Source organism: Capsella rubella, unplaced genomic scaffold (genome assembly GCF_000375325.1).
Source record: "Capsella rubella cultivar Monte Gargano unplaced genomic scaffold, Caprub1_0 scaffold_2, whole genome shotgun sequence".
NCBI classification, from domain to species: domain Eukaryota; kingdom Viridiplantae; phylum Streptophyta; class Magnoliopsida; order Brassicales; family Brassicaceae; genus Capsella; species Capsella rubella.
The window spans coordinates 76,721-93,999 of record NW_006238922.1 but is presented as its reverse complement, the minus strand read 5'-3'; the positions used below and the strand labels follow the sequence as shown (position 1 = coordinate 93,999).

General features: G+C 39.6%; 3 protein-coding genes across 4 annotated transcripts; all 3 read left to right on the top strand.

Moving 5' to 3' along the window:
- Nucleotides 1-42: 42 nt before the first annotated feature.
- On the top strand, nucleotides 43-3,481 carry LOC17895218 (protein NLP6). Of its 2 annotated transcripts, none has more exons than XM_006300642.2 (6): nucleotides 43-394; nucleotides 568-1,130; nucleotides 1,225-1,272; nucleotides 1,401-2,313; nucleotides 2,389-2,709; nucleotides 2,811-3,481. In XM_006300642.2, exons 1-6 carry the CDS (start codon nucleotides 190-192, stop codon nucleotides 3,278-3,280), a joined length of 2,520 nt encoding a protein of 839 aa, XP_006300704.2. In that variant the 5' UTR covers nucleotides 43-189; the 3' UTR covers nucleotides 3,281-3,481. The 2 variants fall into 2 exon arrangements, with proteins under 2 accessions (XP_006300704.2, XP_023643558.1); XM_023787790.1 differs by lacking the exon at nucleotides 43-394 and having other exon boundaries at nucleotides 648-737; nucleotides 836-1,130.
- Nucleotides 3,482-5,942: 2,461 nt separating this feature from the next.
- On the top strand, nucleotides 5,943-10,738 carry LOC17896373 (ABC transporter F family member 3). The gene is made up of 18 exons (XM_006300716.2): nucleotides 5,943-6,209; nucleotides 6,447-6,662; nucleotides 6,748-6,937; nucleotides 7,052-7,260; nucleotides 7,374-7,526; nucleotides 7,785-7,913; nucleotides 8,009-8,110; nucleotides 8,193-8,339; nucleotides 8,467-8,529; nucleotides 8,609-8,655; nucleotides 8,731-8,790; nucleotides 8,904-8,986; nucleotides 9,164-9,258; nucleotides 9,515-9,601; nucleotides 9,825-9,912; nucleotides 10,057-10,142; nucleotides 10,231-10,293; nucleotides 10,393-10,738. Exons 1-18 carry the CDS (start codon nucleotides 6,006-6,008, stop codon nucleotides 10,516-10,518), a joined length of 2,148 nt encoding a protein of 715 aa, XP_006300778.2. The 5' UTR covers nucleotides 5,943-6,005; the 3' UTR covers nucleotides 10,519-10,738.
- Nucleotides 10,739-11,015: 277 nt separating this feature from the next.
- LOC17895894 lies at nucleotides 11,016-17,250 on the top strand. The gene is made up of 9 exons (XM_006300592.2): nucleotides 11,016-12,545; nucleotides 12,639-12,984; nucleotides 13,064-13,148; nucleotides 13,436-13,492; nucleotides 13,883-13,942; nucleotides 14,020-14,220; nucleotides 14,346-15,761; nucleotides 15,944-16,551; nucleotides 16,886-17,250. Exons 1-8 carry the CDS (start codon nucleotides 11,309-11,311, stop codon nucleotides 16,295-16,297), a joined length of 3,756 nt encoding a protein of 1,251 aa, XP_006300654.1. The 5' UTR covers nucleotides 11,016-11,308; the 3' UTR covers nucleotides 16,298-16,551; nucleotides 16,886-17,250.
- Nucleotides 17,251-17,279: the final 29 nt, after the last annotated feature.

Sequence of the window (17,279 nt, the reverse complement as noted above, 5' to 3'; positions counted from 1 at the left end):
TGTCTTCTCCTCTTATTTCTTCTTCTTCTTCTTCTTCTTCTTCTTCTCCTTCTCTCTCTGTGTTGTGTTGAAGCTTGCTTGAATCACAGTTTCGCTTTGAAACTCCCCGGGGATATTCACACTACTCTGACAGACGAGTTTATTCTTTTTGTTGTGGTCTTCTCACGTGCTCCCGTCCCTGCTTGCTTGATGGAACTTGACGATTTGGATCTCAGCGGTTCTTGGCCGTTAGATCAGATCACGTTTTCTTCCAATTTCAAGTCTCCGGTCATTTTCTCTTCTTCCGAGCAGCCTTTCTCTCCTCTCTGGTCCTTCTCCGAAGCTGCCGGAGATGTCGGCGGCGACCTTTACGGAGCTCCCACTCGCTTCACCGATTATTCCCTTTTACTTGCCAGTAAGTGTTATCCGTTGCAAAGTTTAGGATTCTAGAATCCAATTCGGATAATGTACTTGTGGATATGCTTCCTATTCAGTATTATTCTCCTTGGAATCTTCTTCATTGCATTGATCTTGAGATTTAGTTGAAATTGCTTGGATCTTAAAATTCATGGAATCGACGCAATGCAGGTTCAGAATCCGAAACCACGACCAAGGAGACTACCAATCAAGTTCCTTCTCCCTTATGGGGTATAACGCCCTTGGAGAATCCAGATACTTACTGCGCTATCAAAGCCAAGATGACTCAAGCGCTTAGATTCTTCAAGGAATCAACGGGACAGCAACACGTTCTTGCTCAGGTTTGGGCGCCTGTAAAAAACCGTGGGCGATATGTTCTTACAACTTCAGGACAGCCATTTGTTCTTGGTCCCAATAGTAATGGCCTTAATCAATACAGGATGGTTTCCCTCACGTATATGTTTTCCCTTGATGGTGAACGGGACGGAGACCTCGGGCTTCCTGGTCGTGTTTTCAGGAAAAAGTTACCTGAGTGGACTCCCAATGTGCAGTATTACTCCAGCAAAGAGTTCTCCCGCCTTGGTCACGCCTTGCACTATAATGTTCAGGGAACCTTGGCTTTGCCTGTCTTTGAACCATCCAGGCAGCTCTGTGTTGGGGTTGTCGAGCTTATTATGACTTCTCCGAAGATTAATTATGCACCTGAGGTTGAAAAAGTTTGTAAAGCGCTTGAGGTTTGGTTTTGTTTCTCCTTTCTTTTTTTTTTTGGCTCCTTTATCAGTATCCTTTGATCTTCCAGTGACATTAACGTTTTCGGCTGTGTTGCAGGCCGTGAATCTGAAAACTTCGGAAATATTGAACCACGAGACAACTCAGGTTATCTGCGAGTCCACTGTCAAAATCTCGAGTATTCTTTCAGAAACTTTCAAGAACTGTCTTGAGTTCATTTAGTGCTCTTCCTTGTCGTTTTGATCTTCATTTCCTTTTCACTTCTCCTATACCAGATCTGCAATGAGGGTCGCCAAAATGCATTGGCTGAGATTTTGGAGATACTGACTGTGGTGTGCGAGACCTACAAATTGCCTTTAGCTCAGACATGGGTCCCTTGCAGGCATCGCAGTGTTCTGGCCTTTGGTGGTGGTTTTAAGAAGAGCTGTTCGAGCTTTGATGGAAGCTGTATGGGGAAAGTCTGTATGTCTACTAGTGATTTAGCGGTTTATGTTGTGGACGCTCACGTTTGGGGTTTCAGAGACGCTTGTGCTGAACACCATCTGCAGAAGGGACAAGGTGTTGCTGGGAGAGCGTTTCTGTCTGGAAATCTTTGCTTCTGTAGGGATGTTACCAGGTTCTGCAAAACTGACTACCCATTAGTACATTATGCACGCATGTTCAAGTTGACCAGTTGTTTCGCGGTCTGCTTAAAGAGCACGTATACGGGGGACGATGAGTATGTTCTTGAATTCTTTCTTCCTCCAGCCATCACAGACAAGAGTGAGCAAGATTGTCTGTTGGGTTCTCTGTTTCAGACAATGAAGCAGCACTATTCGAGTCTCAAGGTTGTCTCTGAAACTGAACTCTGTGAAAACGAAATATCTCTTGAAGTTGTGGAAGCTTCAGAAGACGGAATGGTTTACTCGAAACTTGAACCTATCAGGATACATCATCAAGCACCAATTTCTAAGGATTATCTTGAGCTCAACGCTCCCAAACAGAAGCTGAGCTTAAACTCTGACGTTGTAAAGAATAATGAAGTTGCTGATGGGTTTGAGAGGTTCCAAACGCTTGAACCTTTACCGGAGGCCAAAACAGTGAAAAAATCAGAAAGAAAGCGGGGGAAAACCGAGAAAACAATCAGTATAGAAGTGCTTCAACAATATTTTGCTGGTAGTCTAAAAGATGCAGCAAAGAGCCTCGGTGGTATGTTCTTAACTTTGTCTATTGACTGTAGTTGTTGATGGCAAACTAAAAAAAATTTGTGCTTTCTTTTTCCAGTTTGCCCAACAACAATGAAACGTATTTGTCGACAACACGGGATCTCACGGTGGCCATCTCGCAAAATCAACAAGGTGAACCGATCTCTCACACGACTTAAACATGTTATAGACTCAGTTCAAGGTGCTGATGGATCACTCAATTTAACCTCCCTCTCCCCTCGCCCTTGGTCTCGTCAAATATCTCCAATCGAAAACCAACCAGCAAAGAACTTCCCTCCAGCTTCTACATCTCCCCCAAGTTATCTCCAAGATGTCAAGATTGAAAACAGAGATGCAGAAGACAGTGCAGGGTCATCAACATCGCGTGCTTCTTGCAAAGGTAAAGTAAAAGCCTTTCATCATCATCATCTAGCTACATGTATTCTACTGCAAAATTTCAAGATCCATCACCGTAGTTCTCATCAGTCTCGTGTTCCACAGTGGGTCCTATATCCGAGACACGTTTTCGGCTTCCAACACACAACCAAGAAACACCCAGGCAGACGGCCTTGGACGATTCGGACAGTAGCTCTAAAAACATAGCTAATTTTTGGACACACTTAAGCTGCCAAGATACAGCATCTCCAACAACACTCCACAATAAGCTTGTGAGTATAAAGGCAACGTACAGAGAAGACATCATCAGGTTCAAGATATCAGCAGAGTCGGTAAGCATAATGGAACTTAAGCAGCAAGTGGCCAAGAGGCTGAAGCTCGACATGGCAGCGTTTGAGCTCAAGTATCTAGACGACGACAGCGAGTGGGTCTCGGTGTCGTGTGATGCAGACCTGAGTGAGTGCCTTGAGACGTCTGCAGCGAAAGCAAACACACTGAGGCTGTCAGTACATGACGTGACGCTAAACTTTGGGAGCTCATGCGAAAGCTCAGAGGAAAATATGATGTGCTTATGACAATGCATCACTTGTATACAACTGAGAGTTTTGTTTTCTTGGAACAAGTCTTCCTTTTTCTTAGCAGAAGAGTTTTAGTATTCAATGTGTTTTTTGAGATGTATAAAGAGCATACGTCTCCACATCAATAGATGTTGATTGGAAGAATAAACATAAAAATAGAAATATTATTATTACTTGCATAGTGACCTGCTTGTGTTATTTACACTGAATTAATTTTTAAAATCAAGAGTAATATATATAGGCGAATAACCAATTTGATGGACGTCAGATACACACAGTTATGCACGTTTCATAACCAATTAGTTATTTTAAACTATTTTTTTTATAATGTATTGATAATTGATTTGTCATCGTTGGAGTAAAAGATATACGATTACACAAACGAGAAAGAAAAAAAACAACAACAACAAACAACAATGAATTTACAATATTTAAGTTGACATTTTAATGTCAATGACTTAAATCAGTACTATATTACATGATAAAAACTTATATCAATGATGCATGCAAACGTATATAACGTTAAATATTGATATTTTACCTCAAACGATTCTAACCAAAATAAATAAATAGTAAGTATGATATTTTACAGGTAAAAAAGCTTATTGGTAAATAAATATATATGTAACTGAGCACTCAGTGAAGTTGTTTTATGGTGTGGTGAAATGAAACTAATCATAATATCCAAATGAGTGAGTAGTGAAGTTGTTTTAAGGTCTTCCTTTCCCTGGTTCATGATCTTGATTGGCTCCGGTTCTTCCATAGTCTAGATGAAACTCCACAAGCTCTCTCTCCTTTATTTCACCAGTACTCTCCTTAATGTCAACACCCTTTTTTTTCATTCACATTAAAATTTCATATAATTCCATGTTTAAAACTTACCAATTATCATGATAGAGTGTAGAAAATTGGCATGAAAAATTAGTAAGATAATATAATTAACGATGCATGCATGCATGTTCATATATATGTGTGTGTGTGAGAGTTATATTCCATTCCTTAATTCCATTTGATAGCAGATAGCAACTTATGAATTCGGCAGTACACGATAACACGAATCATATGATCATATATAAGAAATTGAGTAATTAATTACATACCTTGTTCGACCCGAGAATCACAAAATGACGAGGAGTAGCGTCAGTAACATGAGCGGAGGTGATTGTGAAAATAAGAACAACAATGAGAAATACGAATTCTTTTGTATTATATCGTCTCATGTTTGATTATTTGTTTCTTTGACAGCTTAATATTAAGATCTGCAAGACATAAAAAAATTGTGGGATTTTATAGAGGCATATGAGATGGGTTATATAGAAGCAAATAAGACGTGGAGGAGATGACACTGTGACTAAACGTACATGTTATTCATTTTGGAAACACAATCAAAAGCTATGGATAAATTAATAATTATTATTGCAAAGTTATAGAGGAATATTACAATTAGTTACACATAAAATAAGATGTAATAGTTTATTTTTCAACAAATGAATGAGAAACACATAATCAAAAGTCAACTAGCTTGGTGCACTATGGATCCTCTTTTGTCACCTTTCTCCATTATAAGGGGATGCTGGTTAGAATGGTGGCAGTGAGAGATAATGGAGAAGAGCACCATATATATATATATATATATATTGTACGTACCAATTTTGATCTGATTTATATTCCTCTAATAAAAGTTAAGTGTGATTCGTATCTCTCCCTTTTGTTTATATATATATATGATTGTAATCTCTCTTTCAAAACCTTTACCAAACCCACATACATATATATATATATATATATAAAGCCAGCCTAATTATTCGTCGTCGTCTTTTCTTTTTTGTACTCACAAGCACTCACTCATATTCCAAAAATGATTCGATCTTATCAAATACTTGATTTGGCTGAACAACAAAACAATTCAATGAGGCTAGCTGTAACTGAGCCATTAAGAAGCTGCATTCATTTAAAATGGATCTTGTCGAGAAATACAATGCATTGGTTAAACTCACACTACTATCCGATCGAACAATTTTCTTGAAGGGCATGTTCCCCGCACCGAGAGAAAGTGTCAATTGTGTCTTGAAACTGTGAGAATTGGTGTTGAGAAGGACATCAACAACAATCACTTGCTAGCCTGCCAATCTAAGGACTCTTCATAGAGCTTCATCATGTCCAACATATATCCAGTTCAGTTGATAGCTCGCTCTCTCATGTCTCTCATTCATTGTCGTTGTGTGTGGCTGAGACTTTCATGGTGATGTCAAAGAGATTTACAAACAATTGTTATAAAAACTTGAGTTTGTCAATTAGTAACAAATATATATGTATATATATATATATATATATATATATATATGACACTTTTTACTTGTTTTAAATTTTTGATCGGCGAAAACAATTAAGAGAGCTAAAGAGGTCTGTCTAGTTTTTGTAATCCAAAAATGGCTAATCTTACTGTATCGCTCTCAAACATGAATGATTTCACAATGGCACTAAACCAATGTTAAGATTTAAGACTTAAAAGAGGAACAAGGTGTACCGGAATAAATCATATGATTGGTTTAGTCCACTTTTTCAGTGTACTCTCTGTCTGAGCCAGAAGGTTCCAAATAGCCCTAAAACCAAAAAAGGTTCGCCCTCCGCTCTTCTTCTTCTTCTTCTTCTTCGAGAGAGAGATATCAAAATCACTTGTGGAATTGCTGCAATTGTAATCCTCTGGCTTCTGTGTTTCGCCATGACTGAAGTTGCGAGCTCGGTTGTCTATGAAGTGCTCGGACGCAGAGCTCAGGATGTGGACGAGCCGATCATGGACTACATCATCAATGTCCTCGCCGATGAGGATTTCGACTTCGGTGAGGAAGGTGAAGGTGCCTTTGATGCCGTTGGTGAGCTCCTCGTCGCTGCTGAATGCGTTTCTGATTTCGACGAGTGCCGTTTGGTAAGCAAATCATCGGAGCTTGGCCTTCTTCAGTTCAATTGTTGTATCATCTGAGATTCGTTTTATCTTTGCTGTGTGTGTGTTTTGGGATATTTCTTTAGGGTCTCTGTGAGTGGGGAACTTATATCTGTGTTGAAATGGTTTCAAGAATTACCGAATAGGGTCTCACTTTTGAATGAGCTGAGATAGTCACATAAAGAAATGCTGCGTTTGTAACTGGGAGAATGTGGTGTGTAGGTTTGTAGCAAACTGTCGGATAAGTTTGGAAAGCATGGATTGGTGAAGCCTACACCAACCGTGAGGAGTCTTGCGATGCCTGTAAGGATGAACGATGGAATGGATGATGGACCCGTTAAGAAGAAGAAGCCAGAGCCTGTGGATGGGCCTTTGCTCACAGAACGTGACTTAGCTAAGATCGAGAGGAGAAAGAAAAAGGATGATCGCCAAAGAGAGGTATAGAATAATGACTGCTTCCTTTTTATTTGTTTAGATTTTGGTTTTATTGTGTGATTTACTAGTTTTTTTTTTGTTTTCGCAGCTACAATATCAACAGCATGTTGCTGAAATGGAAGCCGCTAAAGCAGGGATGCCTACTGTAAGTGTCAATCATGACACTGGTGGTGGCTCTGCTATCAGAGATATTCATATGGATAACTTTAATGTTTCTGTTGGAGGCCGTGATCTCATTGTGGATGGATCAATTACCCTCTCTTTTGGACGCCATTACGGTAGGTTTGATCTTCGGTATTATTTATTTTAGCTGTCAGTTTAATCCAAGGAATAGATGGGAAGAGAATTCTAGCTTACAAATGGGAATTTGTTCTCTTTGGATTACTCTACAGGTCTTGTAGGACGTAATGGTACCGGAAAAACAACCTTTTTGAGGTATATGGCTATGCACGCTATAGAGGGCATCCCTACTAATTGCCAGATATTGCATGTCGAACAAGAAGTGGTCGGTGACAAGACGACAGCCTTACAATGTGTTCTTAACACTGATGTTGAAAGAACCAAGCTGTTAGAAGAAGAGATTCAAATACTGGCAAAGCAGGTTAGATCAAGCTTGTTTACTTATAAGAATTAGTATTTACTCATTCAGGTGTTTTGTCTTTTCGTATCATCTGTCTTTGGTGGTAATGTTGACTCTTGTTGGGTTATCTGAAGAGAGAAATGGAAGAACCCACAGCTAAGGATGGAATGCCTACCAAAGACACCATTGAAGCAGATCTTATGTCTCAAAGACTTGAAGAAATATACAAAAGGCTTGACGCAATTGATGCTTATACTGCTGAGGCTCGGGCAGCTAGTATCCTTGCTGTAAGTTTCTCTTTACCATTATAAATATTCTGAAGCCCTTTAGAGTTTCCGTTTGAGAGTATAGATATAAATAAGTGGTTATGCATATCTGGACTCAAGGGTATGCATATCTGGACGCAAGTCGTGACCCATCACTACATAATGCATACAAATTGCTAGATTTGGGTCCTCTCTCCTGTTAAAATCTTCATGTGCTTTTCCTGCCTCCAACTTCTGAGTCTGCTAACTTGCAAATGTCGCTCTCTACGTCATTTTCAGGGTTTAAGTTTCACTCCAGAAATGCAGAAGAAAGCTACAAATACTTTTTCGGGAGGTTGGAGGATGCGAATTGCACTTGCTCGTGCTCTATTTATAGAGCCTGATTTGTTGTTGCTTGATGAACCTACGGTGTGTTTTCTTTATAAAGTTTCCCTTATTAGATCAATCTATCCTTTTTGTTTTCAGATTTCTGAGTTCTGACATTCATTTCCTCTCTTTGGTAGAACCATCTTGATCTCCATGCTGTCTTATGGTTAGAAACATATCTAACGAAGTGGCCAAAAACATTTATAGTTGTTTCCCATGCTAGGGAATTCTTGAACACGGTACTTTTTCTCTATTGATCTCCATGCTGTTATTATTTCCCAAATATCTCTGGACATGTGTAATACTTGTTTTTGGCTGCAGGTGGTCACGGACATCATTCATTTGCAAAACCAAAAACTAAGTACCTATAAGGGTAATTATGATATTTTCGAAAGAACACGGGAAGAACAAGTGAAAAATCAGCAAAAGGCTTTTGAATCAAGTGAACGATCACGGTCACATATGCAGGTTTCTTTTCTATTTTTTTTGGAAAAATGAACTCATGAATTCTGTTTTCAACTCGTCCCTGTTTTTTTAACAGTATTCCAACATGGGGATTTCAGTTTGATGCTTGATATCTTGTTTTCTGCTACAGGCGTTCATTGATAAATTTCGTTACAATGCAAAGAGGGCGTCTCTTGTTCAGTCACGAATCAAGGTGTCAACAGTTACACCTATTTATGTGATTAAATGTTGGCGTTCAGCGATGCTCTAATATTATTGTGTCTATGATTCAGGCATTGGACCGACTGGCTCATGTGGATCAAGTTATTAATGATCCTGAGTAAGCAAGCCCCTCTTATATATATACTCTCAGCTTCTGCCTTTTATACATTGACCTATTGTCTTTCTCTTGCAGCTACAAATTTGAATTCCCAACTCCTGACGATAAGCCTGGACCTCCCATTATCAGTTTTAGGTTTGTCAACTTCCAGAAACCAGCTGTGTGAATCTGACAGAAACTTCTATAATTTTGGTATGAGGAGGATGCAGAATCAACATGCTAAATTTCTTTGCTCGTTCTTTCTACAGTGATGCATCATTTGGCTACCCTGGTGGTCCGTTGTTGTTTAGGAACCTAAACTTCGGAATAGATCTGGACAGCCGTATTGCAAGTAAGAAAGCTCCCCTTTCCCTTGATTATGAGATCTCACAGATTACACATGTTTATAAATCTTCATCTATCATATGTGGATACCAATACGCACAGCATCAAAAAACATGTAGAACGTAATTTTTTGTTACGATTCTTCCCAACATTTTAATCTCTATATATGGTTTTCTCGTTGCAGTGGTGGGACCCAATGGTATTGGTAAATCAACTATACTCAAACTTATTTCCGGGGACCTGCAACCAAGCTCTGGAACAGTTTTCCGTTCTGCTAAGGTATGGCAGAAGACTACTCTTTTACCTAAACAACAAATTGAATATTGTCCCTCAGGATCATATGAGATGACCCCTTTTAGGTTCAAGAAGTTGGGCTCTTAAATAAGCATTTGATTTTTGAATTTTTTTTTTGACAATGATATTATTAAATCTTAAGGTTTCATTACCTAGAATTCTGATTGCTTGTTTTTCTGCTCTGTTAAGTGTGAATGCTTAGTTTGGTGGTTCTGATATGGTGTATTGATATCCTTTGCAGGTTCGAGTTGCTGTCTTTAGTCAGCATCATGTGGATGGGCTAGACCTTTCTTCGAATCCTCTCCTATATATGATGCGCTGCTATCCAGTAAGTTCCCACACTCGTAATATCCCTCTTTTTGTTTATGTTTCAATTAACATGAGATTGTAATCGAGTTAAAAATGTTTCATATATTGGTGTTTAATTAGTGTTTACAGTATTGTCTATTTCTTTGCTTCTTACAAGTTACAAGCACAATTTCAGTTAGCGAAAAATCTACAAGCCCTCGGCTTGGCAAGATGTCTTAACTTGTATTTGATTGATGTTGCAGGGAGTACCGGAACAAAAACTCAGAAGTCACTTGGGTTCTCTTGGGGTTACTGGAAATCTTGCCCTGCAGCCCATGTACACTTTATCAGGTATCTTTAGGTGTTTGGAGTTCTATAACCACAAAATTGTAGATGCAAGCCCTAGAACGAAACTAGAACTATTTTAATTATGTGTTGTGGCGATAGTGATTTGTTACGGTTCACTAATGTTTTTGGATGTGAATGGGAAATTAGGTGGTCAGAAAAGCAGAGTTGCATTTGCGAAGATAACATTCAAGAAACCTCACTTGCTATTGCTTGATGAGCCGTCCAATCATCTTGTAAGCTACATATATTTATATTTTATGCATCTTCTTAAATAAGGAAGGATTACAGTTTGCTAAAAGTAGGAATGTTAAAAATTCTCAGGATCTGGATGCTGTGGAAGCGTTGATCCAAGGACTAGTCTTATTCCAAGGCGGTATTTGCATGGTACTCTCTCTCAATCCTTGTCCAGTAGACAAATCATCGGTTCAGGTTTATTGATTCATAGACGAAGAAGCAATCAATATTTGTTGGTTGTTTATGCAGGTGAGTCACGACGAGCATCTAATATCGGGAAGTGTGGATGAGCTGTGGGTAGTGTCAGACGGCAGGATTGCACCATTCCATGGAACCTTCCATGACTACAAGAAACTTCTCCAATCTTCAACTTAAGCTGCGCTGCATTTATTATAATTTACCCAAATCCATGTTGCGTTTTATTATATAAAACCTCAAATACGAGACAGCAGTGCAGTCGTCTTCTTTGCCTGGAGATTATATTTTGCTTTTGTGTTTAAAGGACTTTACTTGAAACTTATTACTGTGTTTGGTATAGTAAGAGCATACGGATGGACGGATGGAGTTGAAACAAGAAAGAAAGAAAGTTATCATATCCATCCAATGACAATGTCCACTTTACTGATCCAATCGTCATCCGTAAAAAAGAATTAACTGTTATTTTAGGTAAAATTGAAATGGTAAAGCCCAAATGTTTTTTCTCATGGTAAATCCCAAATGTTTTTCCTCATGGTAAAGCCCAAATGTTTAACTCAAAACTTATTTGGATTAACGTAAGTAAATAATAATAAACAAGATGATATTAATGTAGTAATAGAAACAAATTAATAAAAGAGAAAAAAAGGTCTCTCGCTCAACCGACCCGACCCGACTGGTTTGTTTGTTCGTCTTCCGAAAAAGAGAAGAGACAGAGCTCTCTCTCTCTCTCTCCCAATCCTTATTATTATTATTATTAATCCATTCTTCCCAGTCACGTTTTCTTCAATCCTTCTCTTGCGGTTTTGCTCTAAACTGTAGCTCCTTTTAAGGTTCTTGCTTGTGTCTATCGAAGGAATCAGGTGTTTAGGAGATTGATCTTATTATATTACATTGAATTGGTTCCGTTGTGGTCTGAGAATTTGCTCCAATTGTTGTCATGGTTAGATAGCGGAACCCTAATTTAGTCATGAAATCGTTGGATCAATTGGAAGCCCTAATATCAGGACCTCCCATCTCTGAACCGTCGTCCCTCCACGTAGATGCTGCTTCATCTGATGCGGATGACGAAGAGGAAGATGAAGAAGAAGAAGCAGAGTGCGAGTATGACGAGGAGGAAGATGTTGATTTCAATCCTTTCCTCAAGGATACTCCTTCCCGTGAAGCTTCTTCCAGTTTGAGCTCTGAAGTTGAGACTCTTGATGGTGAAATTGTCAATAGCACTGTTTCCCAAACCTTAGAGGGCAGCCAAGCAATGCACGAAATCGCCACGCCCAGCCAAGAACCAATCCCTCAGGACTCTCTTGATCCCGGAGGACGGGCTGGCTTTGAGCCAAGTTCCAATGATGAGAGGACTGTAGAGCCAAATGATAACGGACAACAATTGTGTGGCGTGATCCAAACTCAGAAGCAAGGTATTACCTCAACTGAGGAGGAGGAGGATGCAATCTGCAAGCGGACTAGAGCTCGCTATTCCCTTGCCAGCTTCACCCTTGATGATCTTGAGGCTTTTCTCCAGGAGACCGATGATGAGGATGATATTCCAAATGTCGATGATGAGGAAGAATACCGCAAGTTTCTGGCTGCTGTTTTACATAGTGGTGATACTGAGGTTCCCTTGGCACAGAGTGGAACTAATGATGACGACGACGATGATGAGGATAACGATTTAGACTTCGAGATCGAACTTGAGGAAGCACTCGAGACTGATGACGAGGAAATTATTCCGGAAAAGGTCACAACAGGTGACAACAAAACCACTAAGAGACGCCCCGTGACTAGGCAGAAGAGACAGCAAAACATCTCCTCTCACCACAATAACAATTCTCCTGAACAGGCTGGCAGATTATTACGCCCTCTTGTACCTATCTTACCCATTGCCCCACCTGCTGGAAGGTTTTCTGCTACTGAAGCAGTGGATTCATCAGGAAACAGGACAATTAATGGCTTCAGTCAAGCCCAAATGGGAGAACTGCATTGTTTGATTCAGGATCACCTTCAACTTCTTATCCAAGTGTACTCTCTTTGTGCCCTTGATCATTCGCGGCAGCACATTGGGACCCAAGTCCAAGGACTTCTATCTGAGATGCTCAATCAACACCAAGGATATATTTCACGCCCAAGTCATCTTCTTCTCTCTGGTTCCGCATCATCGGTTCTGGATGTTGTCGATCTAGCTGGAAGATATCTAGTTGATGTTTCTGACGGTATGTTATTGGTTCAAAAGTAGGGTGATATATTCTCTATGTTTCTTACCTGTTTATGCAATATAATTTCTCTTGATTATTGAACCATTGTAGCTGTTCAAGATTACCGACGCTCTCAAGTGGAATCCGGTTTTGATCCTTCGTCTCAAAGAGTGCCATTATTTACACTTCCTCACCAAGAAGTTGGTGGTGAGATCATAAACAATCCTCGTTTATCCCCTATTTCAAGTAAGTCACCATCAGGTCAGCAGCAATCTAAGAAGACGTTAGCTGCTACACTTGTTGAGTCAGCCCAGAAGCAATCTGTTGCCTTGGTCCACAAGGATATCGCCAAGTTAGCTAAAAGGTTTTTGCCGTTGTTCAAAGTATCTCTGTATCCCCACAAGCCACCTCATGCAGCTGTCGCCAATCGGGTCCTTTTCACTGATGCTGAAGATGAGTAAGTTCCATTCCCTTTTTATTTTTGTCTAATCTACTAATGTACTCGGAAATTTAGTTCTTGTGCTGCTTCAACGCAGATTACTGGCTCTTGGAATAATGGAATATAACTCAGACTGGAAGACAATAAAGCAGCGGTTTCTTCCATGTAAAGGCGAGCATCAGGTAATCATCACTGAATTTCTGCAGATCTAGGAATGGTCATTGGGTTACGAAGTAATCAGTTGGTATTGATTAGATTGCTCTCATTATCTTAGTTCTTGTAAGTGCTATATGAACACAACCTGTGAAGTATTTAGATAAATATGAAGATATTAAGACTTCACGTCGACTCATGTCCTGTTGCAAATGATGTAGTCTGTCATTCTTCTGCTTTCATGTCAACCAGTCTGATGATAAAGAAATAAAAGACTTTCATGTCTTCTAATATGTCCGACTTGTATTTGTTTCAGATTTATGTTAGGCAGAAAAACCGGAGATCATCTAAAGCCCCAGAGAATCCAATTAAGGTCTGTTATATGCTTGATTTAGTTTATCACCTTTTTATTTGTATACTTCTCTGTCTGGCTATAGAATCCGTAAATTCAGTGGTCTGAACTTGTTTGCTAGCATATAAACACTGTGAAACCATTACATATATATGGGTTATATCATGCACATAAAAGAAATCTGATTACGAACTCATTGTCATAAATGAGAACGTTGGATGACCATCTTGTATGCTTTTATACCGAACATACGTTATGCAAATGAGCATTACATGTTTAAGATGGACTCCAACTGATGGCAAAAGACGAATGTGTTTTATTCTGTCCCTAATAAGATGTTCCAGCCATAATTTTAAGGTCATGCAGATTTTCTCCTAACTGGTGTGTATGTGTAAATTTTGTCACCCACAGGCAGTTTTGAGGATGAAAAGCTCTCCCCTGACTCCACAAGAGATAGTACGTATACAAGAGGTAACCTGACAAGTGCATTCTCTTGCAATTCTTATTGGAAATGGTGTTTGGGTGCTCAGTATAAATTGAATCCTCAGGGGCTTAAGTACTTCAAATATGATTGGATGTCTGTATGGAAATTTGTCGTGCCTTATCGAGACCCAACCACACTGCCACGGCAATTGCGCACTGCCCTTGGAATTCAGAAATCATATAAGCTAGATGCTGTAAAGAAGGAAAAGCGGAGACTTTATGATACAAAAAGAAAGTCCAGAGAGCAGCAGGCATCTGTAAAAGAGGTCTGTCTTTCATATATGTGGTTACCTCTTAAATCATACTACTCATCCATACTGAATATGTTAATTTTGGTTTTCTCGTAAAAATATGTAATTTAGCTTTGTTCATCTTTCATCACATGTTGCAGGGTCATCATGGTGCTTCTAAAGCCAATGAATATCATGTTGGAGATGAATTGGTCGAAAGTTCAGGTGAGGCATACCTACATGAAGGATTTTTAGCAGATTGGAGGCCTGGCATGCCAACTCTCTTTTATTCTGCATCTATGCACTCCTTTGACAAGGCAAAGAATGTTCCCGGTGATCGACAGGAGTCATTACAAACATGTACCGTTGAAGGATCCAAAAATCCTGATCTTTGTGGTGGCCAAATTCTGACATGTACGCAGAGGCTTGCACCTTCCTTCATTCCTCTGTACCAACACACATCTGGTACAGCACCCAATGCCTCAAGAGCATCTATAATTATGCGACCATATCGTACTCGAAAACTATGCAACAGAAGTGTTGTGAGACTAGCCCCTGATTTGCCTCCCCTTAACCTTCCATCTTCGGTCCGTGTCATCTCGCAGTCAGTATTTGCGAAGAATCAGACTGAAACATCCTCCAAAACTTGTATCAGTAAGGATGGCATGTCTAATGTTTCTGGGAGGGAAAATTTGGGTATTGAACCTCCTTGCTTTTCATCTGACGGGGATAACAACGGTCCCGGTAGCGAGAAAGTGGTAGATTTGCAGGAAGATGTGCCTCCAGAGAGATCCTCTGGGATGGGCGAGCAGAGTAATTCAGATCTACAAATGCATCCTTTACTGTTCCGTACCCCTGAGAAAGGACAGATTACATGTTTCCCTCCAAACAGAGACCCAGGGGGTTCTAGTTTTAGTTTCTTTTCTGACAATCGACCTCAGCTGCTAAGTCTTTTCAACAGTTCAAAACAAATCAATCACTCAGCTGATCAGCTCCCCAAAAATTCATCATCAAACGAACATGAGACACCACAGGGCGACAGCTGTTTTCATCCTCTTCTTCAAAGAACTGAGTATGAAAAGAGTTATCTTACTAGTAGACGTGGGAACTTAGTCCCAGACATTGGCAAGAAAAACAAATTATGTCAACTTCAGGATACTGTTGAGCACACTTCAATCCCTGGTGCTGGTCATAATGATGTCAGCTTGAAACCTTTAAGCTCTACCAAACATGGTAAAAATGTGAACTTAGATATCTATCTAAGCTCGAGCTCTTCTAAGGCAAACAATTGTGGTAGTGCAGCAAATATTTCAGAAGCTCCAGACATCTGCATGACTCAACGTAACGACGGCTCTGAAGTGCCTGGATCAACTGCACCAAGTGATAATATTAGTAGATGCATTGACGAGATGGCTGATCAGTCTAATCTAGGTATAGTGATGGAACAGGAGGAATTAAGTGACTCTGAGGAAGAGATGATGGAAGAAGAACATGTTGAGTTTGAGTGTGAAGAGATGGCTGATTCTGAAGGAGAAGAAGGCTCAGAATGCGAAGAAATCATTGAAATTCAAGATAAAGTAAGTTGCGGTTCTTTTCGCAGTTAATTTATTTGCTCTCGACTTTCGCCATTGTGTGACAATAGGATATAAATATATGTGGATCCTAATTTCCACTAGATATATAGATTTTGTCTTTCTTGTGTGTTTCTGTGACTTGTAAATGGTCTTGGTGATTAACTTTTCCACTCACACTTTCACAGGATAACAGTAGCTCTGTGGTAGAAATAGCATCAACAGATGTTGATTCTGGCAAAGAACTAGGCAAGGATTCTCCAAACAGTCCTTGGTTGAGTTTGGATCCGAGTAGTCGTCGCATAAGCAGTAATTTTAAGGACATCGAGAAGACAGAGCTTGCAAATGAAGTGACCATTGCACAATATGGTCCTAGTATATCACGCAAAAAAAGGACACCAGTGAAGAGCAGAGATGCAGAATTAAAGGAAGAAGCAGGTGTTGCTCGGTTAAGACTGGGTCCTCTTGCCTTCCCTCTAGTGAAGAAACCCAAGAAGTGTGGTGGGCAGGCGGAAACAAGCCCAAGTAGTGAGACAACCTGAGAAACTTCTTGACCCAGCTACAAATGATTAGCTTTTCTCCACTCCTAAAAGTTGCTTCCAGGTTCAGAGATATCATATTATGCCAATCTGGAGAGCTGTGTTGTTTGTGTATACCTTCTTGGAGGTTATGGCAGCCATGGAGTTTGCTTTTAACGAGGTTTGGTCACTTCCATTAGAACCGCAAATACAACGCAGAGTGCAGAGATGAGAAGTGCATGACGCAGAAGAAAGACATTTCAGCTTGGTCTGATCAGGTCAGCCATTTCTTTTTTTGAGATATCTATTTGCTTAGGGGATTCTTACTACGAGTGCATTATTATTCTGTAGATATTTTGTATCAGCTGTGCGAGAGAACTGGGAATCAATTTATCTCTCACTAATCAAAGAGTAAATATTTGTATAGTTTAAAGAAAGAAAGATAGATAGTTCGTATTCTGGTAGTATACTATCATTTATGTGACACAGTCGCGGTTGCTACTAGGTGTTGTCACATTTAGACTTTTTTCCGAAACTCTTTAGTTCTGAGGAAACCCATTTCATCTTTTTGCGTATAATAAAGAATCTATTTTTATTTATTTTAATTGGCAGGGAAGAGATCAATTATAGAGTGATCAGGAAGGAGAAGAATGAGCTGGGAGGGAAGAAATGATTGAATCAGGCCCGCGCTTCTGGTTATTTGGCATCGAGCATTGCCCCAGTGAGATGGGATGATTCAAGTGCAGTAGAGTGATGGAGGGTCTTGGTAAATAGAAGAGTAAGCTCAACTACAAAGAGTATGTATCTCAGATGGAGATCTCAGTTTCAAAATATGGAAGCTTCCAGTTGTCTTACTGTAGTTTTCTCCTTGTTGGATCCATTTTGTATAACAGAGAAAAATTGGAATGTCAAATAGAAGTTTTTTTTTGTTTTTTTTTGGGATCAAATAGAAGATTAAGGACCACTTTGTATTGTTATTTGGCCTGACTTGTATTCAAAAATGTAT

Coding starts and splice junctions, on each gene's coding strand:
- LOC17895218 (XM_006300642.2), top strand. CDS start 190: ATGGAACTTGACGATTTGGATCTCAGCGGTTCTTGGCCGTTAGATCAG. Junction 395..567: donor TTATTCCCTTTTACTTGCCA/GTAAGTGTTATC, acceptor GACGCAATGCAG/GTTCAGAATCCGAAACCACG. Junction 1,131..1,224: donor AAGTTTGTAAAGCGCTTGAG/GTTTGGTTTTGT, acceptor GCTGTGTTGCAG/GCCGTGAATCTGAAAACTTC.
- LOC17896373 (XM_006300716.2), top strand. CDS start 6,006: ATGACTGAAGTTGCGAGCTCGGTTGTCTATGAAGTGCTCGGACGCAGA. Junction 9,913..10,056: donor GCCCATGTACACTTTATCAG/GTATCTTTAGGT, acceptor ATGGGAAATTAG/GTGGTCAGAAAAGCAGAGTT. Junction 10,143..10,230: donor ATGAGCCGTCCAATCATCTT/GTAAGCTACATA, acceptor AAAAATTCTCAG/GATCTGGATGCTGTGGAAGC.
- LOC17895894 (XM_006300592.2), top strand. CDS start 11,309: ATGAAATCGTTGGATCAATTGGAAGCCCTAATATCAGGACCTCCCATC. Junction 12,546..12,638: donor TCTAGTTGATGTTTCTGACG/GTATGTTATTGG, acceptor GAACCATTGTAG/CTGTTCAAGATTACCGACGC. Junction 13,943..14,019: donor AGATAGTACGTATACAAGAG/GTAACCTGACAA, acceptor TTGAATCCTCAG/GGGCTTAAGTACTTCAAATA.